This window comes from Paroedura picta, chromosome 8 (assembly GCF_049243985.1).
Source record: "Paroedura picta isolate Pp20150507F chromosome 8, Ppicta_v3.0, whole genome shotgun sequence".
NCBI classification, from domain to species: Eukaryota; Metazoa; Chordata; class Lepidosauria; order Squamata; family Gekkonidae; genus Paroedura; species Paroedura picta.
Window position 1 is genome coordinate 68719210 of NC_135376.1, and position 23317 is coordinate 68742526.

The 23317-nt window shown below is 42.0% G+C and overlaps 1 protein-coding gene across 1 annotated transcript in view; it reads right to left on the reverse strand.

Moving 5' to 3' along the window:
• DNTT (DNA nucleotidylexotransferase) overlaps positions 1-23317 on the reverse strand; it is a 106686-nt gene that overhangs the window by 15189 nt on the left and 68180 nt on the right. The window contains exons 9-10 of the mRNA XM_077350952.1: positions 9540-9803; positions 5222-5305 (exon numbers count right to left, since the gene is read on the reverse strand). Coding sequence (XP_077207067.1) covers positions 5222-5305; positions 9540-9803 — 348 coding nt within the window. The remainder of the gene's footprint in view (positions 1-5221; positions 5306-9539; positions 9804-23317) is intronic.

Consider the following 23317-nt stretch of genomic DNA (forward strand, 5'->3'; position numbering starts at 1 on the left):
GCCAACATAACGTTTCAGAAGCTGGCCATATTGTTCTTCAGTAGCAGATTTAAGGCCAGCAGCACCTTAGAGACCCATAAGATTTTCAGGTTACAAGCGTATGAGAGTCAGTGCTTCTTTCTTCAGACACAATTAGGAATGGAAATTGGAGTCTTTTGAGCTCAGTCAGTCAGTGGGTAAATAACACTTGTAAAGTATGCAAAGGCACAATGCATACTGTAATCAGCATGAGTAGAACAGAGGAGAATGTTCAGGGACAGAAAATTAGCAACTGTAGCGAGATAAGAATCCTATGTCCTCCGGTTCAGGTTCAGTAATCTTACGCTGTAATTTGCTTGGAAGTGTTTCTTTGTTTGAGAACTGCCACTCTTAGGCTAGCAATGCAATGACAGGGAATGGTGCTGGAACAGCTGTGATAGTACTTCACCCATAACAGATATTCCAAAACCTGGAACCTTCATTCTGGATATTCCAGAACCTAGAACGTGAAACTTTCATTTTGTAACTCTTAATGTTTGATTACTACAGTCTGAGGCATCTCAGATCCTTGATTATCAACCACCCAAATGCTTTCAACAAAATATGTATTTAAAACTTCTGCTCCAGGTATGTTTCTAATGTATGACTGATTCCGCATGGAAGCAGAAAACACACGCTTGCCTCCTGCTTGCAAACGTACTATAGTAAACCATGTGTTTTTTCACGCTTTCTGACGGGAGACCCCTCCCATGTTATCCTCCCCCATCTTTTTGCCTCCCCATGAAGCAGCAGAGAAGCAGGAAGTGTGGAAAACCCAAAGTTTCCCCCCAGCTCCTCAAGTTGTCAATCAACACAAGCCACCAATCCCTTCACAGCAGTGGTTACACCCTTCTGGGTTGCCACAGGGACACACCACAACAGTAAAACATTTTTCAAAAAAACGTACACTTCCGTATTGCTACTGGATCACGCCAGAACAAGAAAACATTTATGTAGATCTCTTTTGGGAATTTTTTATATGATGTTTTTATGTTCAGGTAGATTTGTGATAGGCTGGCCATGGTAATTGGACCCTGATGATTGTGTGTTCACAATGAAGATTTAAAACACAATGCACAGACGTTAAGCTAAGCGCTGCTTCATCGAACACACAGCCCCTCTTTCCCTGTTCATACCCCAATGCCAGAAAACACAACAGGAATGTGTTGCGTCCCAATCCCAATATTACTGTGCATACTGAAGAGAACATTTTATTTTAACTGAGGGCAAGTCACTTTGCGGTCCTGTAGCTATGCAGACCGCACCATTTAAAAAAAAATTCAATCCAGAAACGGGGAAGGGAAAGTGGGTGCAAGGGTGGGCACAGCACTAAAAAGACCGTTGCACATTTCTCCCTTCAGACAGGCTTGCCCCTGTTTGTGCCCTGATTCGCATCACAACAAAAAAAGGGGGAAAGGAGGATTTTGCGATTTCCCTCATTGTACAGTAAACTTGACGAAAATCTGCGCCACCCACTGGAGAGCTACGGGTTACTAGTGACATTATGAGGAAGCAGCTCTAAAACCTACGAGCAATGGGAGACTGTGCAAGGGAACAAATTCCTGATTTGGAATTGGTCTATGACTGGCTAGGAAAAGCGAGCTCTTGATTGGCAGACTCTCTATGGCTTCTCTTTTGGGAAGTGCAGTGTTCATCATTGCTAAACCTGTGCTGCATCTGCGCATAACTGGATATTGTGCACTTACTATATGACAGCAAACATTTGCAACTTGATTGTCTTTTCCATACAGTTGCAAATGCTTGTTAGAGCGTAACAGGACAATTTCTTTATATATTAATTTCCATACTGCCACTCCCAAAATGGCCCATGGTAGTTAACTACTTTCTACAGTAAAACCCCATAAAACAAGCATTAAAATTCCCCAGTTACAACCCACCTTGATGGCAAAACTCCCTCTTCCTCCTGGCTCAAGGGACCTTCTAATACTGAGCCTCTGGGGAGATCTTCCTAAGGGGAGCTTGATGTCCTCAATGTGGACTCTGATATTCTATGGCCTCAACCAAAAAACTGGTGGAATTTTCCAGGGATGTATAGATGGATCCATTTGTGTTTGTTGCCCATCGTCGGTTATATGTGGACTGTTTGGCTTTTGTGAGTCCACTGATGAGAATATCAGTTTCTGATGCTGATGATCTATTTCCTGATAGTTTTAGAAGACAGGGACAGAACTGGAAAACGAATCACTGAATCCTCCCATATTGTGTGATGCTTCTTCGGATGCCAGGGATTTTTTCTTGCATCATCACAAAGGTTGTGTTTGGCAGAGAAAGGTGGTGCCCTCTCCTCTCCAGCTCCACAGTTGAGAGTAAGGAGATTGTCTAAAACAGCCATAAAACAGCCGTAAGGTGACATGCTTAGCTGCACAGTCTGCAGTGCCTTCCCTGCTTTTGAAAGTCTTGCTTTAAAAAACAAAATCTCTGCAGGGTAATAAATTGCTTTGGAACAATACATGCCTTCTGGAGGGAACAGGCTCAGGGTAGGTCTTAGAGCCTGGCAAAGGAAGCAAACAATGGTAAACGTTTTCACCCTGCAAACAGGCCAGCAATTGCAAGCTTCTCTTCCGGACATGCTATTTTCTTGGCTTCCCGGGTCACAGGAAACAATTCAACATAAGAGCCCCAAGATGCTAAACTGGCTTGTATCAAATTCCTCTTCATGACCCAATGAAGCCATTTGGAAGCAGCAGTAGCAGCAGGGATTTTTTTGGGGGGAGGGGGCTCTTTTCAATGAAAAGCACAAGTCCAGGGAGCCTTCGCAGCAGGACTTCCCACCCTCGTCACTAAAAAATAATACTGCATTATGAGAAGAGAACAACTCTTCAGCGCTCAGCTATAAAATATTTGGTGACTGAAGAAGCCTGTCTGTAAACAGGATACAGAAGAAACGTATAATGTGCATAGGAAAAAAAAATAACTTGTCTGTGTCCAAATTTATTAGAAGTATAGGACACCCCAGAGTACAGTCTCAGACTGTAGTGGAACTAGTGGATACGGAAAGCTCTCTCTCCCAAAAGACTCAGTGTTGCAAATGGCCATGAAGCTGCCATGAAGCAACTGCTGAAATGCAGGAAGATGACAATGAACAGTAATTTATCAGACAATTAACCGACAAGCCGGTGTAAGGCCAGTGTGCTAGATGAGGACAAAAGTTATTCATCTAACTTTTTTAAAAAAATCAAAAGCTGTGCTCCAGCAAAGAAAATAAAGAAAAAAGAGGCAAAGTGATGTCACATACATACAACTATGAAGACTTATTAAAAGCTAGAGGCTAAGCTTGTTACACCCAGGAATGCAACAGGCATTAGAACATACACCTGCTCTGTTACCTTCCTGGGTTCTGCTCCCCACGATCTTGAAATCCAGAGTGGTAAAGTGGTTAAAGAATAGGTAAAGGTAAAGGTATCCCCTGTGCAAGCACCGAGTCATGTCTGACCCTTGGGGTGACGCCCTCCAGCGTTTTCATGGCAGACTCAATACGGGGTGGTTTGCCAGTGCCTTCCCCAGTCATGACCGTTTACCCCCCAGCAAGCTGGGTACTCATTTTACCGACCTCGGAAGGATGGAAGGCTGAGTCAACCTTGAGCCGGCTGCTGGGATTGAACTCCCAACCTCATGGGCAAAGCTTTCAGGCGGCTGCCTTAACACTCTGCGCCACAAGAGGCTCTTCGGTTAAAGAATAGCAGACTCTAATTTCAAAAGCTGAGTTTGATTCTTGACTCCTCTTCCACATGCAGCCAGCAGGATTGACAAGTTCCAGGCGGGGCCCAGAAATCTTCAGGAAGATGAAAGACAGAATGAAAGAAAGTGAAAGAGGCAGAAAAAGAAAGAGAAAAAAAGAGGGGTGAGGGAAGGAAGGAAGGCATCCGGTCTCCTGGAGAAAACAGCTGTTTTGGAGGATCACTGGCCCTCCTATCTCCCCATAAAACATCTCCCCATAAAACAGGTTCTACACAGGTCACCACTATTCCCACCTTCCCACTCCACATATCTTTCAAAGGCCTGGCCAGGCATGGAAGGTCACAGGGGGGATGCCTCCTTTCTTCCCCTTCCTCCACATCTTCCAAAGACCAGGCTGGGTAGAGAAGACCATGGGGGATGGGCTGCCTCCTCCCCACCCTCCAACTCCCAATGGCTGGGCAGGAAAGGCTGTAGGGGATGGGTAAGCTTCCCCCTTATTGTCCCCCTATGTCTTGCAAGGCCAGGCCAGGCAGGGAAGGTTGTGGGGAGCTGCCTCCATCCCACCCTCCACATCTCCCAAAGGACAGGCTGCCTTTTTCCCATCCCCCATTTCTCCCAAGGCCCAGCCTGGGTGGGAGCTGGATTAACCTGAGGCTGGGAGGCCTCGGTTATGGACCAGCACCTTCTGCTGATGCCCTTGGACTGCCTGAGAAAGCACTCTGCCACTGAAAGCCAATTGTGGGGGCTGATCTGGCATCTTCTTCCTCTTCCTGCTGCTTGCTGAGTGGAAGAGGTGCTGGCCTTTCTGAAAGGCCCTGCTGCTGGTAAGTTGCCCCATCCTCAGCCTCTTCCCACCCTTCATCTCCCCCAGGCAAATGAGGGAAGCCTGCTGCTTCCTTTGCCTCCTGTGTTGGTCTCAGGTTTCAGCTCTCTGCTGGAAGAAAGCATAGACAGTGGGGACTGTGTAAATACTGTTTTATGGGGGTGTAGGTAGGAAGGGCAGTGCCCCTCCAAAGCAGCTGTTTTTTCCAGGAGAACTGATGCCTTCTTTCCCTCTTCCATCTTTCTTTCTCTCTTTCATTTTCCTAAAGGCTTCCAGGTCTGATAGCTCGCTCCTCCACATGCTGGGTGACCTTGGGCTCGTCACAGCCCTGTTAGAGCTGTTCTGACTGAGCAGTGATATCAGGGCTCTCCTATTTCACAGGGTGTCTGTTGCGGGGAGAGGAAAGGGAAGGTGACTGTAAGCTGCTTTGAGACTCCTTCTGATAAGAACCAACTCTTCTTCTCCTATTTGAACCCATCTATTATGTATGTGTCCCAGGCTCTGCAAACAATTATTAATAGACCTTAATAGCAATAGTAGGCTTATTTGCAGATATACTAAAAGTGTTGTTTTCTGGAAGGATTGGACATTATTGTTTGACATGATGAGAGACAAGTCAAAATAGACAGCACTCAGAAAGAGGGTAATTGCTTTTGTGGCATTTGCAGGGATAGGAAATACCTTTGTTTTGTCATATAGGGCATGATTATCCAGCATCATTTTCTTTTCATGAGTAGCATATCTCCGCAAGTCACGCTCAAATTGCTGCAAACACATAAAAGTCTCAATGTTAGTCTTAGAAACCAAAATGAATATATTAAGCTCAAACCTGCTTAAAGAAAGCCAGTGGGATGTAGTGGTTATGAGCTGCAAACTCTAATATGGAGAACTGGCCTTGATTCCTTGCACCTTCACACACAGCCAGCTGGGTGACCTAGAGCTTGCCATAGATTTCTTAGGGTTGTTCTTGCAGAGCAGTTCTGTTAGAGCTCTCTCAGTTTCACTTACCTCATAGGGAAGAAGCAGGGGAGATGCTTTGAGATTCCTTTGGGTAGTGAAAAGTGGGGCATAAAAACCAACTCCTTTTCTTAAGAAAACACGATATTTGCAGTTGCAAGTAAAAACTCCGTCATAGCATCTGGCTGAGCACAGACCTACGTTAAATGCTTAGGCTTTCAACTGGTGTATGCAAAAAAAACAACAACAACAGTGGATTTGGAAACACAAGAGAATTGTGGATCTCATTAAGTTGGTCTTAGAAGGATGGGATGGGAAAACACAGTCACCATTTACAAGGAAGTCTGTCAGGTCCCTCTTGCTGTAGAGATAACATTAAGAAATATGAAAGTGTGATCATACATTACCATCTTCCCTGTAATGAATGTAGCCTGCAGTTCATGTGAGTGTCTTAATGGATGCTCACCCAGAGGGACTGTCTTTTGACATGTAATACTATATCACATTAGCTTTGTCTGATACAAACGGCCCCACCGATTGTTATAGTTTTACAAGAAGAGATGGTTTAATTTAAACACATACTGGACTCCATTTGCTTGTGACTCACACAATTTGTCTGAGTCAAAACCGGAGGTGTTTGCACTTTTTCAGTGAGCACAAAAGTTTTCAAAGTATTCAGAGGTACCTGCCTGAAGCCATTTAGAAGCCACTGCCAAGGAAAGACACCTCATATAATGTTTGTTAGGCCTTAATCGACACACACTGTTCATTGCTTCTCAATTACAATTTAGACACACATTGATTAAAGCATCTTAGAAGCCAGGAATGCAGTTTTAAAAGGTTCAAGGATGTTGTTTTCATAAGCATCAAAGCTTGCTTTGATTTTTTCTTAAAGGTACTGGTATGTTTCTAGCTCTCATCATTTCATGCTTATCATGAACCAAAGAGCAGAAGTACTTTGCATGTGATTCCCATTAGGGATGTAAAACAATTTTTCATGTGCCTTGGTTTGAATTAAAACATGCTGTTGCAAATGCATTCTTTTTAAGTTACAGAACGGATTCTCAACTCTTGAACATGTCTGATTGTCATATTCAAAGTTCCAGAGACAGACATCTGCTTTTCACTTTTTTGATATCTAAAATGGGCTGCTTAGTCTAGTGTATTCTGGCCATCTGATTTCTTGTTAACATCCCGTTATTGTCTTTGGTTCTTTATGTCCGGGTGGTAGCTTCCTACTGGTTGTTTTTTGCCAATTAACTGACAAGGGTGAATCTTTGTTTCTTGTTTATCAAGAGCATTTGAAATTTTAAAAGCAGCAAGATTTCAATACCAGGATAGTCCTGTAATTTGACAAGGCTCATTAAAACACAAATGTCTTCAATAGGCCCTGGAAGGCAGACACAGAAACATTGTGTGGGAGTAACGGGCTACAAATGGATAAATAAATGAATAAATATTACAAAGGTAACTCATGGGGAGGCATTCCAAAGGTCAGGTGAAACAGGTAGCTGAGACTATCTCAGAGTACAAGCAGCTTTATAAACAAGTAAAACTGCTCCCTCTGGTACTTTGGGCTCAAATCATTTAGGGCTTTAAAGTCCAGAAACAAACTGGGAGCCAGTGTAGTTGGAATAAGACGATTTAAGCTTTCACTTGGTAATCTTAACAGCTATGTTTTGACCCCATGGAGATATCTGGACTATTTTTAAAGGTAGCTTCATGTGGAATGTGTTGGCCATGACCAATCTAGACATTTCAAGGACTGTTAGACTGGCCAGGTCCACTATCTCCAGGAATGGCCACAGTTGCATACCAGTTTAAGCTTATGAAAGCACTCCTAGCTATCTCCATCTACTTATGGAGGTGGTAGGTGGGGGGGGGATCTAAGAACACTCCCAGAAGTCAAGCTTGCTATTTTAAGGGTAATTTAACCCATCCATCTGACTGTATGCCTATTCTGGCATCAGTTTATCCTCAAAACCACCACACTTCTGTTTTGCCTGGATTATATTTCAGTTTGTTCCTTCCCATTGTTTTAACCACCTTCAGACCCCAGTTAAGTACACCCAATGGAGTTTGATAAACAGAAAAGAGAGCAGAGAGTCATCTGCATAGTGGTCTTCCAGAAAAACACTTATTTTGATTTCATGAAGATCGTTTCAGATTGCAGCTGTGTTGGTCTGCATCAGAACAACTAGGTTTGGGTCCTTCTGATGAAGGGAGCTTTGACTCTCTATACCTCCCAAATCTTTTTGGCCTCTACTGAATCTTTACTGAATCTCGTTGTCCTGGTGATTTCAGGTACATCTCATATAGAACAAGAACAAAATGGAACTTTGGACAGTCCCATAGATCAACAGCCAAGGGATGGAACCAAAGGTATCTTAGTTGTATCTTCTGCAACCTATGTTCCAAGAAGGACTGAAATCATTCCAGCATAATACGAAAAAGGCTCACTCCTATCAGTTGCAACTGAATTTATTTACACATAATTGAAGCCAGTTACCCTTCCGTCTTCCAATGCAAGGAATGCCTCTTTCAGAGCACAAAGTATCCTGCTCTGTTAAGGCATCATTCTACACTGAACATTTCTTGGTGAAAGACAACCTGCCAATCACGCACAAAAACACAGGCTCCAGTTCCAGTCAAAGATAATTCACAACATCTGTAACTGTTGATCAAAAATTATTCAGGCCATTTTGATCAATTTAAAACCTGGCTGAGACATAAAAGTCAGCCAAGACGATGTCAACAAGAAGATACCAAAAGCAACTGAACACTAAACTAGAGGGATTTCTTTTAAAAGTAGTATGAAAGCTCTGGTTCCGGGCAGAAAACAGCTTGCATGACAAAAGCAATATCAATTCACAGCAAGCACAGGATAGGAGACAGAAACTGCAAGTCTGGAAGAGAAAATCTACTTTGCCAGGTGTTGAAGAGAGCTTTCTTACTTTTGAAAGCTTGTACCTTGGACATGTTGTTGGTCTTTAAGGTACAAGCTGGCCTCAAAGCTTGCTCTTCTACTGCAGGCCAGCATGGCTACCCATCTGAAAGTTTGCCACAGGAAGGTAAACTTTAACAACAGAATCACATCAGCCCATTTATACTTCTGGGAGGGGGTGTGGTGCTCAGTTCAGACACAGAAAGGGCTTTTCAGACACCTCTTATATAGAAAGCAACATGTTTAATGGATTAAAAGATTGATTCAAATTCATTTTTAAAAGAAAGCTTAAAGCTAATGGTGTAAAACAATTTTTTCAAAAGCATAAAGAAGATAATCTGAATCTTGATTCCTTTGGAAAATAAACCCTGGATGAGACAAACCTGGGTTCCTCAAGCTAAAAGAACCAAAAAACATTCAGGCATTTTTATGTTCCAGTGGTCCTTTTTGCTAAAATGTTCAGTCAATCAAACCATGCATACAGTGGTGGTGCTCATTCAGTTGTAGCCAATCCAATAAGAATTCCAAGGAAAGAGACTTCAGAGGTGTTTTGCCCTTGCCTGCCTCTGCATAGCTACCCTGGACTTCTTTGGTGGTCTCCCATTCAAATATTGACCGGGGCTGTCCCTGCTTAGCTTCTGAGATTGGGCATGATGAGGGCCATCAAAAAAACAGGAAAAAATTAAAATGCAAATCCTTCTTACCTATTATGTACCATTGCTAAACTATTTCAATTATTTATACAGAAATCTGAACATGTGAAAGTTTCATAATTTATTCTAACTCTAATTTTACCATGCAGGGTTTGGTTTGGTTTGTTTGTTTGTTTTTACATTGTCGAGCACACACAATACACCCCAGTAACAGATACCGTTTGATTCAGGATTAGAGAGATGGAAGTTCAAATGACTTTAAGATCATGATTTATCAGCCTGTGGGAAGAAGATAAAAATAGTAGCCTAATCTCCTTGGAAGAAGCATCGAATAACAGTAAAAGAGGGAAAACACAGCACAAACCCAGAAATACTTTCCAGAACTAGGGATCTCCAGGCTACCTTGCGTTATCAAAATTCATTTAGGATTATGTCCATTACTTACCCTTGATCCACTCCATCCTAACAGAGCAAATGGATACTGTTCAAAGGGGCTGACAACCAGATCCACTCGGATTGCTTTCCAGCCTTTCACGTCTTCCTCAGCTGAATCATCTGAAACAACAGAACTGCTGCAATCCGCTCTTTCTTTGTGTAACTTTAAAATTGCAAAGCATTTTTGAAAATGATCAAAACTATCAACTTTTCTGCTGGGCAGCTTTGTCTTTTCAAAGGTTGATTCAATGATGTCATAGTATAACAGCAATCCCTAGAAAGAACAAACAATGCAGTATTAATTACTTCAATTAACTCAAAATCAAATGCATATATCGCACTTTTTCAGCAATGGTTCAGGGCAGTGGTCACCAACCTTTTTCTCACCGGGGACCGGTCAATGGTTGACAATTTTACTGAGGCCCGGGGGGTAGTCTTTTGCTGAGGGATGTCACGGCCGCCGCCTGGGCTCCTGCTCTGCTTGCTTTCCTGCCGGCGCTGCTGACTTCCTGCTGCCCCTGGGGGGGCGCTGCCAGCAGCAGCTGCGCAGTGCCACGCCGAGGGGGAGCCCCAGCCATGGCAGCTGCCAGAGAACACCAAAGGTGAGCCATCAGCAGAGTGGCAGGGCAGCCCCCGAGGCAGCAACCAGAGAGGAGGACAAGGAGGAGCCGAGGCCCGGTACCGACTGATCAGTACTGGTCCCAGGACCGGGGGTTGGGGACCACTGGTTTAGGGTATGGCAATTTGGGAGTAAAGACTAATTAGTCTAGACATTACAGTCAACCTTGACAATGATTCATGTGTTACCAAAGTTGCATAGCATCCCTTTTTCCGTAGCTGGTACCCACATGATTCCAATAATATTTGTGACTAGAGGCAAACCAGGAATAAATCGGGCGCTAGGATGCAAACCTGCATGATGGCCTTTCTGAGGGCTGGCTGCATGGCAAAAGCTCTTGCCCACTCTTGGATTCTTGAGGCCCGCCTCCTGACCCAGGGGTCAGCAACCTCCAGGTGTGGCCTGAAAATCTCCTGGAATTGGACTATAGAAATGAGCTTCCCAGGGGAAAGTGGCTGTTTTGGAAGGGGACTCTACAATGAGAACTCATGTCCAGGATCCTGGAGAAGAAAGGGCTTACTTAGGAGGGGGATCATAAACGTAAACACAAGCCATGTAAAACAGAGGTGCTGTTGCTTAGTGTGTATAGTTGACAAGGAAACTTAAATTCACATTATTCTACCTTCCCTATTTAGGGCAAGCTACACTTTTCTCGACAAACATAATATCCTCATATTTATCTATGCTAGGCTTTCTGAACCAGGGTTTCATTAAATGGGTGGGAGTTAATTAATTTTTAATATATTTATTTTAATTTGTTGGGTTATATGACTATATATGGTCATGTCACCCTCCCCCCCTCCCTCCCAAAATAGCAAATGATGGGTGGGAAGGGGAAGGACCCTGGTTGGGTGTGTACACAACTATGCTTCCCAACCATATTCTGCACAATTGCGCCACTTCTGCAGTTTGTCTAAGCTTGAAGAATGTTTCAGGAGTTTCCCAATGAAAAAAAGTTGAAAAAGGCTGAGCTATGCCATGATATCCAAATCAGATTACTTTCATATGTTTTAGGAATCAAACAGGTTCACAATGTTACATTGATGTTGTAAATCAGAAAGAGTAGAACTGATCGTACATCTCTATTGCTTAAAGATTTACAGCTGTTAACCGTTTAGTTCCTGGCTTGACCTAATGAGCCTTAATGTTTGAGGTTTGGGTTATAAAATGCTCTCCTGCTCATGTAGCAACCTGTTCAAAAGAGATCTTCTATGAAGACTCAATTCGTGGCTGCCTCATGTATGGAGACAAAGTGATCAGTAATCTGAGACAGGGCCTCGCTGTCATGGCACCCTGGCTGTAAAATTCTTTCCCCAGATTAATTTACCAAGTATAGTTCAGCATTTCATCAGCTACTAGTGCAAGTACTTAGGGGAGGGGCTGTGACTCGGTAGAAGAGGCTCTGCTTTACACACAGAAGATCCCAGGTCCAGTTTAAAGGACCAGGCAGTATGTGATGTGAAAGCCCTATGGCTGAAACCACTGAGATCCACTGACAGTCTTAGTAGGCCACACTGACCTTGATGGAACAATGCAGTAAAAGGCAACTTCATGTGTGTTTATCTATGTACTGTTTGTTTATTTAGAGGGGAAGATGGCATGGCATAGCCTGATCTCTTCTGATCTCAGATGCTAAGCAGGGTTGATACTTGGGAGGGAGACCTCCAAGGAAGACTGCAGAGGGTGGCAAAGGCAAGCCATCTTGGCTATTCACTTGCCTTGAAAGCCCCTTGCTGGCATCACCATAAGTCAGCTGTAACTTGACCGTGTTTTATACACACACACACACTTATTTTTGTTTGTTTGTTTATTTATTTTATTTAGAAACTCTCTATTAACATTCAGATCAAATGTTAACATTTGGCTTCTCTCTCTGGTCTGTAGTGTTAATTCTGTAGGGCCTGTGCTGATTTTGTTTGGTGAATTATTTTATGCATGGAGGATTTTTGTCATAACTATATTATTCTTCTAATGGGTAGTTATATGTAAACCCTTTGGAAACCAGGAAAATCAAAAGTGCATCAAAAGTACATTATCTAGTGTGTGAAAAACAGGCCCTGATGGGATAAAACTATTTTAATAATGGTAGGAGTCCTAACTGAGCACCTTCCAAATTAAATGTCGGCTTCACAGAAAGGCGGCAAATAATGGTTCAAAAACTTTGATGTAGCCTTCAAGTACTAAAAGCGAAATTCTGCCTTTCTCTTCAGCCCGAAAACAGATACTACAGGATGTTTGCAGCTAAAAAGCTTGTGTTTCTGCAGCTCACAGACTCTTTTCCATGGGAGCCCATGTCTCCTTTAAATCTACAGTCATTTAAATCTACACTACCAGTGTTGCACCGAGAACTAGGAAATTATGTGCATTGATTGATTTCAGTGAGCTGAAGCCCACTTTACTGACACTTAAGGTTTCAAGCCCTCATGAGCAGAGATTATCTACAGACAAAATTTGCTAAACACAAGGTAGCAAATTATAAGAAACTGAAATCCATAACATTTCCAGATGTCACTCCCTTGGAAATCAATTTTAATTGTTTTCTCTCACTCAACATAAATTTTTTTCAAGGTTTCGTGCATTTAAATTTATGAGGAGGATAAATATGTTCTCTTCCACAGTCCCCGATCTGGCAGCCTTCACTACTTTACTGGCTACATGCTGATGGTGTTTGTTACACAGAATTTTCAAACTGATCTTTGTTCTGTCATATTGAATGCCCTGGTTTTGTTTTTGTTTTAGAGGGTGCTGTGTTGGGCTGTAGTAGAACAGCTTGGTTCAAGGCCAGGCACCTCAGAAACCTTCATCAGCTGTGATTCTCAAAAGCCCATATCTCCAAAATCTAGTTGATCTAGAAAAGGTCTTATTGGACTCAAATCTAGCTTGATCTTTTCTGTCCCATTTTTTCATCTGTTGTAATAATTTTTGTTCAGATATTTGTCTTACCTTAACATTTTGTTTTCTGGATCTGATTTCTGGTAGACATTCCTTTATGGTAATACCTCTAGGCAGCTTTTACATTTTATTTAAATTGAGATTTTACAGTGTCTCCTGCCATTTTGTAGAAACGCAAAATGGAGATGACGTATTTGCTACAGGAATCTTCGTCTAGTTTGGACTCTTCCAGAAAACATTTTACTACCTTTGGATCCCTCCAGGCAATTAGGGGCCTATTAAATAAGTCAGTAATAAAACTCATCTATGAAACACTCCTGTTCCCCTTGATGATCAAATCATGTAAACTCAAGTGGATACAGTTGCAGAATCTGCAGCTGGTGCTGGGTAGCAAATGTGATGAGAAGGGCATTTCAGAACTAAACATTTCTAAGTTATCCTTTACAGTTTTTCCATCATTAAGCAGCTTAGCAATTTGTAAAAGAAAGCAAGAAGAACATATAAAAACTACCAAACTGCAAATAGCTAGATCAATGTTTTTTCAGTTAAAAACACAATTAGGCAACAGTTCCTCGGGTGCTGACTTCAGCAAGCAAGTCAAATCTGACCCAAAGTCAGAATGCCACTTTTAAATAGCAATCAACGCCTAGGATATATCCATTGGGAGAAGGTTTCTGATTAACCTAATTTGATGAGGCACTGGACAATACCTTTGTTTCACAGAAGGCAGCTGATTTAGCATTTCTCTAGGTTACAAAAAGTCCCTTTTGGAATAAAAGCAGTTAGCCGAGAAAAACTTTAAAGGTCCTAATCCGGGAGGCATATTACCTATTGTGCCAGTATCTTTATTGAATATTTTTGCTTTAGCACACAATTCCTTAACCATCCTCCTATCTTTTCACTCATAGTTTAGGGATCATAATTATTATGAGATGTGTACTAGCCCAACTTTAGCCATGTTCAATCTGCAGCAAGTATTCTCAACCAGGGAGTTAATTAATATTTATATATATATATTTAAAAGTATCAGACAATATGACCATGCATGTTCATGTCGACCTGCCCCCCCCCAAATGGCCACTAATGGGCCTGGAGTGGGTGGTAGGGGAGGGCCCTTGTGTGGGTGTTTACACAGATATCCTTCCCAACCATATTCTGCATGATTGTACCACTTCCGGGATTACTCAAACCTGAACAATATTTCAGGGATTTCTCAATGGTAAAAAAGTTGAGAAAAGCTGATTTGCAGATTGAAGCAATCGACTTGGTGGTGGTATGGCCATTTTAGCTAAATTTTGTGGTTATAACTTCATCCTGTGGTTGAAAGGCCAATGTGTACAGTTCTATCTCCTGATAGACGGCTGCCCAGACTTCTCCCTGGTACATTTGTCAGATGTTTTGAAGCCATAGCTGGATGGTTAGAGCAGAGTAGCCTGAAACTCAACCCTTTCAAGATGGAGGTCCTGTGGCTGGGTAGGAAGGCAATGGATCAGGGAGCATGCCTCCCAATCCTGGCAAGGGTGCAACTCAATATCTCACTCTCAGCCAGAAATTTGGGTGTGATCCTGGATGCCTCCCTTTCGTTGGATGCCCACGTCACAGGAATAGCTCGCACAGCGTTCTTCCATCTGTGCCACGTGAGGCTACTAGTGCCCTAACTGTCTTTGGACTGCTTGGCCACAGTCATCCATGTAATGGTCACTTCCAGATTAGACTTTTGTAACTCACTCTATGTGGGCCTACCCTTTGACCTAGAAATTGCAGCTGATACAAAATGCAGCTGCTAGGGTCTTGGAGGGCTCATATCCAGCCGGTGCTGAGGCAGCTACATTGGCTGCTGGTTGCTGCCCAGATCAGGTTCAAGGTTTTGGTATTAACCTTTAAAGCCAGCTGCAGTCTGGGCCCCACATATATGTGACATCTCCTGTCTCTTTATGCCCCTCACAGGGCTCTTCACTCTGTGGCTGCAAATCTGTTAGAGGTTCCCCACATGAGAAAGGTTCGCCTGGCCTGAACCAGAGCCAGAGACTTTTCAGTGGAGTGAACTCCTGGGAGATGATGGAACTTTCCCAGTTCCAGAGGGCTTGCAAGATAAGCTCTTCCACCAGGTTGGTCTTTGGTTGAGGCTAGGGCGGGTAAGATCTGGGCCTCTTCCTGTGCTAGCCAGGTCATCAGCTGCTGTGCTCCCCTAGAGTCTATCTTGTAGTCTGTGAGAGGGGAAGGGTGGAAGTTATGTCACCATTTAGAATGGGATTTAATGGGTCTTAATGGGATTTTTATGATTGTTGGGGTTTTATGAGAATTTTGTGACCCATCACAAGCCACTTTGTAAGAGTGGGGGGATATAAATTTAATTATAAATAAATAAAAATAAAGGATGAGGCATGAAGGACAGACTATGTTTATTGCCTGGGTTGAGGAGCTGATAAAAACACTGGAGTAAGCTACGTTCATGCCCATACTGCTCTTGTCTGTTCAGATGTATCTCAATTGTGCTATGCAATTAAATTGGGGACTTTAGCACTTTTGACTGCCTCTTCATTTCAGCCACTATTACAAAACAGAATTGTATTTATCTTCACAAACATGACAAACTACTGGCAGCTGATTCACTACTTTAAGTTCTCACCCTGTAGGTTTTGCAATATTTTTGAACTCCATGAAGGTATCAGTCATCATTCATAACCTCCAAGAGCATGCCAAGGTCTCAGCCGGTGTCAAACGTCAACAGCCCACTGACTCCCAGAGAAGCTGTGGCAATTCAAGCTAGCTGAGTATCTGAGCTAGAATCTCCACCGAGCTTCACTCGACAAGCACAAATGGTTCTGTCTTTAGACAGCTGCTAAACCAGTCAGCATGAGTGAGACTGTAATTGTTTTACATAGCAGGAAACCACTGTTCTACCAACAGAAACACGTGGAAACTGTTCGCCTGGAAAAATTACAAACGGCATAATTTTAGAGTCCATCTAATATGCAAATTTTAAACTGTCATTTCACTTTTCTTTTTCAGTGACCGAGCTATAGCCTTACCAATAAACTATTGTGCTACTTTCCTGATAAAGTTTAGGCAGGAAAATGTCAGGGTAATTCAGCCAATTAAGATGAACTCACATTCACTCATCCACCTAAGATTTTGCTATTTCTAGATTTTCAGACCATAAATTCAAGTTGATGTGAGGATACTTCTTCTCTATCCAGTCACTTCAACAATATTTGGAGGTCAGAAAATCATCTATTCAATATTAAGGGCTAAACCACACATCGTGTTCGAAACTGGTTATCCCCCCCCCCTAATTTTTTTTTTTTTTTTTTTTGCTAAACTCCATGAATCTGTCTTATCCCCATTTAAAGCTGTTGATGCCTGTGGCCATCGCTATATCCTCTGGCAGGGAATTCCAATTTTAATCAGTCATTGAGTAAATAAATTTTTCTGGCCTGAAACTACTGCTCATTAGCTTCATTGGATGCCCTCAAATTCTAGTATTTTGGGATAGAAATGGGGGGGATCTCTATGTCCACTCTCTCTACCCCAGGCACAATGTTATAGACCTCTATCATATTGCCCCTTAGTTGTCTCTTATCTAAATTAAAAGTCCCACACTGTTCAGACTTTCCTCACAGGAAAGGTAACCCTTTGGGGGTCCTCGGCAATGCCTGTCAAAATCTCAGAAGACAGAAAAGTTGCTGAATAAGATTTTCAATGGGTAGAGTTTTGGTGTGCCCACTCTTGTCTCAGTGACTGAACAAAGCAAAATTTATGATGTAATAAAGTTGCCAAAAAAGTTGAACAAACCAGGAAAATTATTTTCTACCACAAATTCACTTGAATTGGAAACCTGTGGAATATAGCTTGCCACCGTGCAGAATTTTAACTGGCCATTCTTTTAAATCTCAGCACAGCTGTTGTAATTTTTTTCATCAATGGTATGACACCATTCAGACACAAGATTGGTTTTAGAACATTCAACAGCAATTTTGAAATGGTCTATGAGCTCTCAAAGAACTCTGCAAGCACTGGTTTCACTGTAGTTGTGTTCAGAGTTCAACAGCTAAAAGCCTATAGATTTTCAATAGAACTCAAAACATTGATTTTGGGCCCCAAGGGCTAGACTTTCAAAATCCAAGTTATCAAAATGGGAAAGTGCCATTGGCTTTCAATGGATATTAATTTTGATATTATCGTTCATACTTTCAATCACAGCAGGCAATGTTGCAGAGAGCAAAAAAGACAGCCTCCCAAAAAACAGTGCTGTATAGCTGCAAGAAACAGAATGTCAAAATAATTCCTCCATACTTCATTTTAATGCTCTTAGTATGAATTATTAAATCATAGTAACCCACCTTCAGTTCTTGTAAATGGTAGAAAAAATAAGATATTTTAACAAATGTTTTGGAACAAACTTACTAAAAAGAATTATGGGAAAACAGATACTTATCGGAATATACATTGTTGATTTATTATTTCAATGTAATTTATTAGATGTCTTGAAAAACTACTAATTGTCAGAATGGACAGCATTTGGGGCGTAGTCAGTAGTTACTTGATTATTTTAGCCACATGTCTTGCTCAAACACTAGCTGAAATCTAATTGATGTTTTTAAAATGACTTTTTCACACCACTTTGGCTTCATCTGCAGCTGGGCATGCCGGGTGGCCCTTAGGTTGAAATGTCTGGCAGCTGTTTCAGTGGCCCATTTCACTTCCCCCACTTGGAAGGGGAGGGCAAAATGATGGTTAAACAGCTGAATTGAACAAGAGAAAAATCCAGAAAAATACTCGATGAAGACTTCCCACAATCCTCAGTTCATGAGCCTTGAACCAGGCCAAATTCATCACAAATTTTGGCTCATGAACCATTTTGTGCCCATGCCTATTCAGAAGTATTCTACAGAGGGCTGGACTAGAAGACCCTGTAGATCCCTTCCAACTCCGTGATTCTATGATTCCAAGTGACAGAGTAGGAGCTTTCAACTCTACCTCTGTGAGCTATATTCCACAATTTTAATGGCAACAGTTCAATCCCATCTGCTCTATTCTTATACCAGTGTGTGTGCTTTATATATGTCTTTATTAACTATATGTGTTTCTCCCTCTTTAAAATCTTCTCAATAAACTAGGAAAGCATTCAATTACTATTCCAAGGCTCTTAACTCCTGGAGGCTTGGACTCTCTTGCACCATCCTCTCATCTACGCGCTGAAATATTACCCCAAATACAGGCTACATACATTTATTATAAAGCATATCAATATATACTAATGACTAGCCTACAGCATTCCAAAATGCAGCCCACAGGGAAGTCATTTTAAAAGACCCATGAAGCATGTTTAAAAGCATTTTTAGAAAACATTATCCATCGACTGCAATGCAGCTTTTCTGTTTTATTGTTCCCCTTTTAAGTTGAGAAGAGTGTGTGTGTGTTTTTTGCCTCTGTTCCTAGCCTCTCTTATTCCCAGTGATGCCACTTCAAAGAGCATCGCAGGGTTGACTTACCCCATTAGTTTTTCAACAGCTTTTAGGGAAGATTTGACAATGTTAAACTTTCGGCTGAAAAAAGAAGAAGCTTGCCTAACTACTGAACTTCGAGGAGGAGGTGGGTTTATTCATAGTTTACAAGTCAAATGCTGCAGAATCCTCCTCCCTACAAAGCAGCTGAAAGAAAGACAACATTGTGACCCTAGTGACATTCTTTGATGCATTTTTAAGCTTTGAAGCAGCTGCCCAAAAGCAGAGGAGGAGTGAGTACAGAGGCAGGCTTACTGTCACAAGTATGAAAGTGCTTTCCATTTTTATAGAAATCAAAGATGCCTTTTAGAAAAAAGTAAAAAGAGTATAATTTTCCTCTTTGTTTTTTTGGGGGAGGGGAAGGTGTCCCCCCCCCCTTTATTTTGATTACGATGGCAGCAGATATCTTGATAGTTGGAAAAGAATTACAAAAATGGCACAGTACCGGGCCTGTTCCACATGGTGGGGAAATGGGGGTATCCATTACGAACCACAGGGGCTGCAGGGGAGGAATAAGAGAAAATGAAAGGGTTCCAAGTTTCACCATGCTCAGTTGCACATCATTTTTCTATTACCTGTTCTGTCTTTGCAGATTCATATATTCACTCATGCATTTATAGAATGATAATGAGGAAATGTGCTCAAGGCACATTCATTCAGGTCTTTGTGCATCCCAAGTACCTTTGAAGAATGATTCCAAGGTGGCTCTTAGACTGCTAAATCCTTTGATTAGTTAAATTCCTTGATAGCTCACCCCCTGAGACTTGCCATGCACTCTAAAAAGTACATCTTGAATGCTCCCTGGTCATCTAACATTGGCATACAGAGGCTCAGTGACTGCTTCACAGTTGAATAAATGGGTGCATCAGGGACTTGTTAGAACTTTGACATCTTTCAGAAGCACTGCAAGATCCTACTAGCAGGAATGGCTTTTTGGTTGATGGGGCCAATTCAATTGCTATAACCTTGACCGTGTTAATTTTAATTGGCGTTTTCCAAAGGTTCTAGGTTTTTCAGTGGTACCCACCTTGAACTTGTAGAGTTGAAGTTTAAATAAACGAAAAGTATGTTGTGGAGTAAATTCTGGATAAAACAGTACTGGATATAACAGAAAGTATTTAATACAATTCTTCTTGCAATTTGGAAAATTTCCCTCACCTACCCAGAGAACTGCAGTCTGCCTGGGGAGCACAATATTCCAGAGAGGAACTACCTGCAAACAGGATACTTTCTTCTCGTGTTTAAAGATTTAATATTGCAGGCACCTAAGCTTCTATGTTGATAACTACAGAACCCGCGAAGAAGGAACTCTGAAACTTCTTGCCATAGCAAATTATGCCTGTTACCTCTGGCTGGCTGGTTTTCAGAGAGAGACTGAAAAGCTTTATTCTACTCCTCTCATAATGTCAGGTTAAGTACTCAGAACTACAGATCCTCATACACACACATTAATGGGCTGAGTCCATGTACAATGACTGGCATGCTTGCGGGCTGAACAGATGACTGTCAGAAGGCTGAAAAATGTATGAAGTTAGTGTTGAGGAGAAGAACACTATCAAACACTTTGACAAATCTTTTAGTGGCAGGGAGCTGCTGAAACATGGCTTTCTCCTGTGCCATTTGGAAAAGATGCCATGAATTCTTCTGTTATTGATGCCCCTTCCAAAAACTGGAACAATGCTGACATGAGAAAGAGCCACAGTATTAATTCCTCCCACATGATCTCAAACTTCTAACTTTGTTAAGTGGTGCAGAAAGAAGCCACCCCTCAGCTTCTTCCAGGCAATGAAAGGTCATATCAAAAATGACCTTTAGGGAATTTAAACTGAAGAAATCAAACATGACTGTACAGGGAGGTTTGAACTCCACTCCTTCTATTAAGTCAGGGGAGCCCAGGTAAGACAACCAACCTTATATTCAAAATAAATAGTGAATCTTAGTAGTTATGAAACAGAAGGAAGCTTCAGCATGTAACCCAGCCTTAGAAACAAACTTCAGAATAACAAACTTCAGAATAAAGAAAAAGGGAGTACCTAAAAGACAGCACAGTTGAGTAATCCAATAAGAACTACTAAAATGGCTGGAGGTTCAGGTGAAAGAGGGTAATGATTTGAACAGCTGCACAGCTCTGTTAGGAAATGGAAGAGCTTACTTGAGTAGGGATTGACATGAACCAGCTCATTAAATAACGTTTGTGATGCATTTGGGCTGGTTTGTGGTTCACCAAGTGCAGTTCACGACAGGTCAGCCAGCACAAATTTTTCATATACTTTCAAGCAGTTTGGGGAGGTTCTTGTGATTTGTGAATAGATACATTTCCAGACAGTCTCTCCACTCAATCTAAATGTTTATCAAATTTCAAAGCAGTGGGGGAGACTTGGAGGGCTGGTCAATGATTATCTGGGAGAGGTCCCCTGTGACTTTGATGTATCTACCTTTCATAGGGTCTATTCTTGAACTTCCTGAACCTGTGCCTGTTAAAATGACCACCTGTCATTTCCCCAGAAAGCACTTTTCTGGGTGCACCTTTGAGGAGGAGTGCAATTCACACCCTGTAAATTCAATCTGCATCAGACTTGTAGGGCAGATAGAGAAGAGTCAGCTATGATAGTTCTTGGTTTGTGAACCAAGCATGCCGTAAACAGAGCCACATTTTCCCAATTTGTGCCCATCCCTATCCCTGCCATGCTCAGAAGTTACAAAATAGACCTGCAAACAAAATTAATATGAACTCTGAAGAAGCTTGATTCTTCCAGTAAACAACCTACCTGAGTAAACAGAGAATGAAGGATTGATTATATTCACTAAGGATAAATAACAGATATAGAGGAGATCCCACTCATAATGAATACAGAGTTGCTAGCAGATATGGAGTCTCATCAGTAAGCCAGCCAAGAAAAAAAAATAGTAAAATTTGTAAGCATTACATTGAGGAATGCAGCCTTACAAGAGGCAAAAAGAGAATGATGTTTGCAATATTAAAATGCTGAGGTATTATTTTGGAGGATGCCTCTTCATCCAATGTCCCACAAATGATGAGAATTTAAAACTGAGACCTTCTGAATTAAGGGATTCAAATATTGGTACAGACACTATATATATAGCTGCTAACCTGAAAGAAGGTCTGGCACTTTTGAACAAACTTGGTTTGCATCCCAAAGAATCAGAAAGAACCCAGAAAGCTGACAGAATTGAATCCAGTCAGGTTTTCTACTGCTCAAAAAGGAGAAGAGGGTCCTTTGATCACCAAAAAGGCTATGTGTAAGATCACATGTCCTGCATGGATAAAATTCATGTGAGCTGGGGCTATAGTGAAGAGGAGGAAATGGGTGAGGTTAACAACAAAAAATGTGTGGATTGAATTCTTAGCTTGAATCCCTCAAAGCATTTGTGAAGATGGAACGCTTTCCATCCATGAAGCATAACTTTCCCCCAACCCAAAGTGTCCAGTAAAATGTTGCTCCTCAGGATAGGGGACGTTTTGGATTGCAGAGGAAAAGAGAGGACATTAAAGTTCAGTTTCATAGGTGGAAATCCTTCCATCCACAAAAACATTCCAGTGGCTCCAGGCCTATGCTTATTTTAAATGAATTCAAAGGATGGAAGGCAAAGAAGAAAAAGAAATTCTGGGAAGGTCTACTTTTCTGTCCTTCAGAACCTGTCTTTGGAGACTTGTGGGGCTGCAAGTACAGGGGAAAGATTTGCCTTGTTTCCAGTGTCTGGCTGGGGGGAGGCCTGGGCAGGTGAAGTTTGAGTTTCATGTCACTGGCTTGCTCCTGAGCCATTCCATAGGCTCATGTAACTGCAACTTTCTTTTCCAGAGAGAGAACTGGAGAGACCTTTTTTTTGGGGGGGGGAGGGGATCTGTAATTGGGACCCCAGAAATATAATCTATTGCCAACTTGGAAATATTGTAGATGAATGAGCATCAGGGTGAGATTTCCTATACTTGGTGTGTGTGGCTTGCAGGCAGTTCATTCTACACATATTTGAGCCTGTGTCTGATATATCCCCCCCCAAACAAAAACACTTTCCTGGCTTGATCTTAGTCCTTTCAGGTTTATAGCATCACGGGGACACTAATTCTGTGAGGCCTTCCGAAATGCCCTCCCCTTCATTTTCTTAGGGACTTTGATTATGTTTTGCTGGGCTTCTACTGACCTCGCTTTTCTGTTTGCTTATTTTTGCTGTTTTTTCCTTCAGTATAAATAATGGATGGGGCACCGTCTTTGAATGGCTATAACTCAGAGCCCCATAAAGCCAATTTTCACCAAACTTGGAGAGGTAAAAGAGAGTCAGTCAGGAAGATGCTGTGAGTTTGGTATCTCTAGCTTGCATGGGGTCAATTCTATACGATGCCTCTAAACCTCCTGAACCTGTGTCTGACATTTTTCCAGAATGCAGTTTCTTCAAGACTCAATCTTGGGGAGGGTGGTGGTAGCATATACTCTATAAATCCCATCATCACCAAACGTGGAGGGCAGATAAAGGAGAGTCATCAAGAGATCTTACGTGAGTTTGGTGTCTCTAGAACACTAGAGTCACACTGTGTCACAAACTTCATAAAGACCGTTTACACACAGGAGGTTTCATGCCGGGCTGCAGTTTTAGTCATGGCAGGTTGCCCCACCTCTTCCTGCACCCACACGGGGGAGCATTTGGCCTGGTGCACCTCATCTTCCCCCAGTTTGTGCTCATGCGTGGGAACTGAAGCAGTGAATTTCCCAGTGCGTAAATGGTCAAATTGAGTCAGTTCTAGCATTTAAAAAA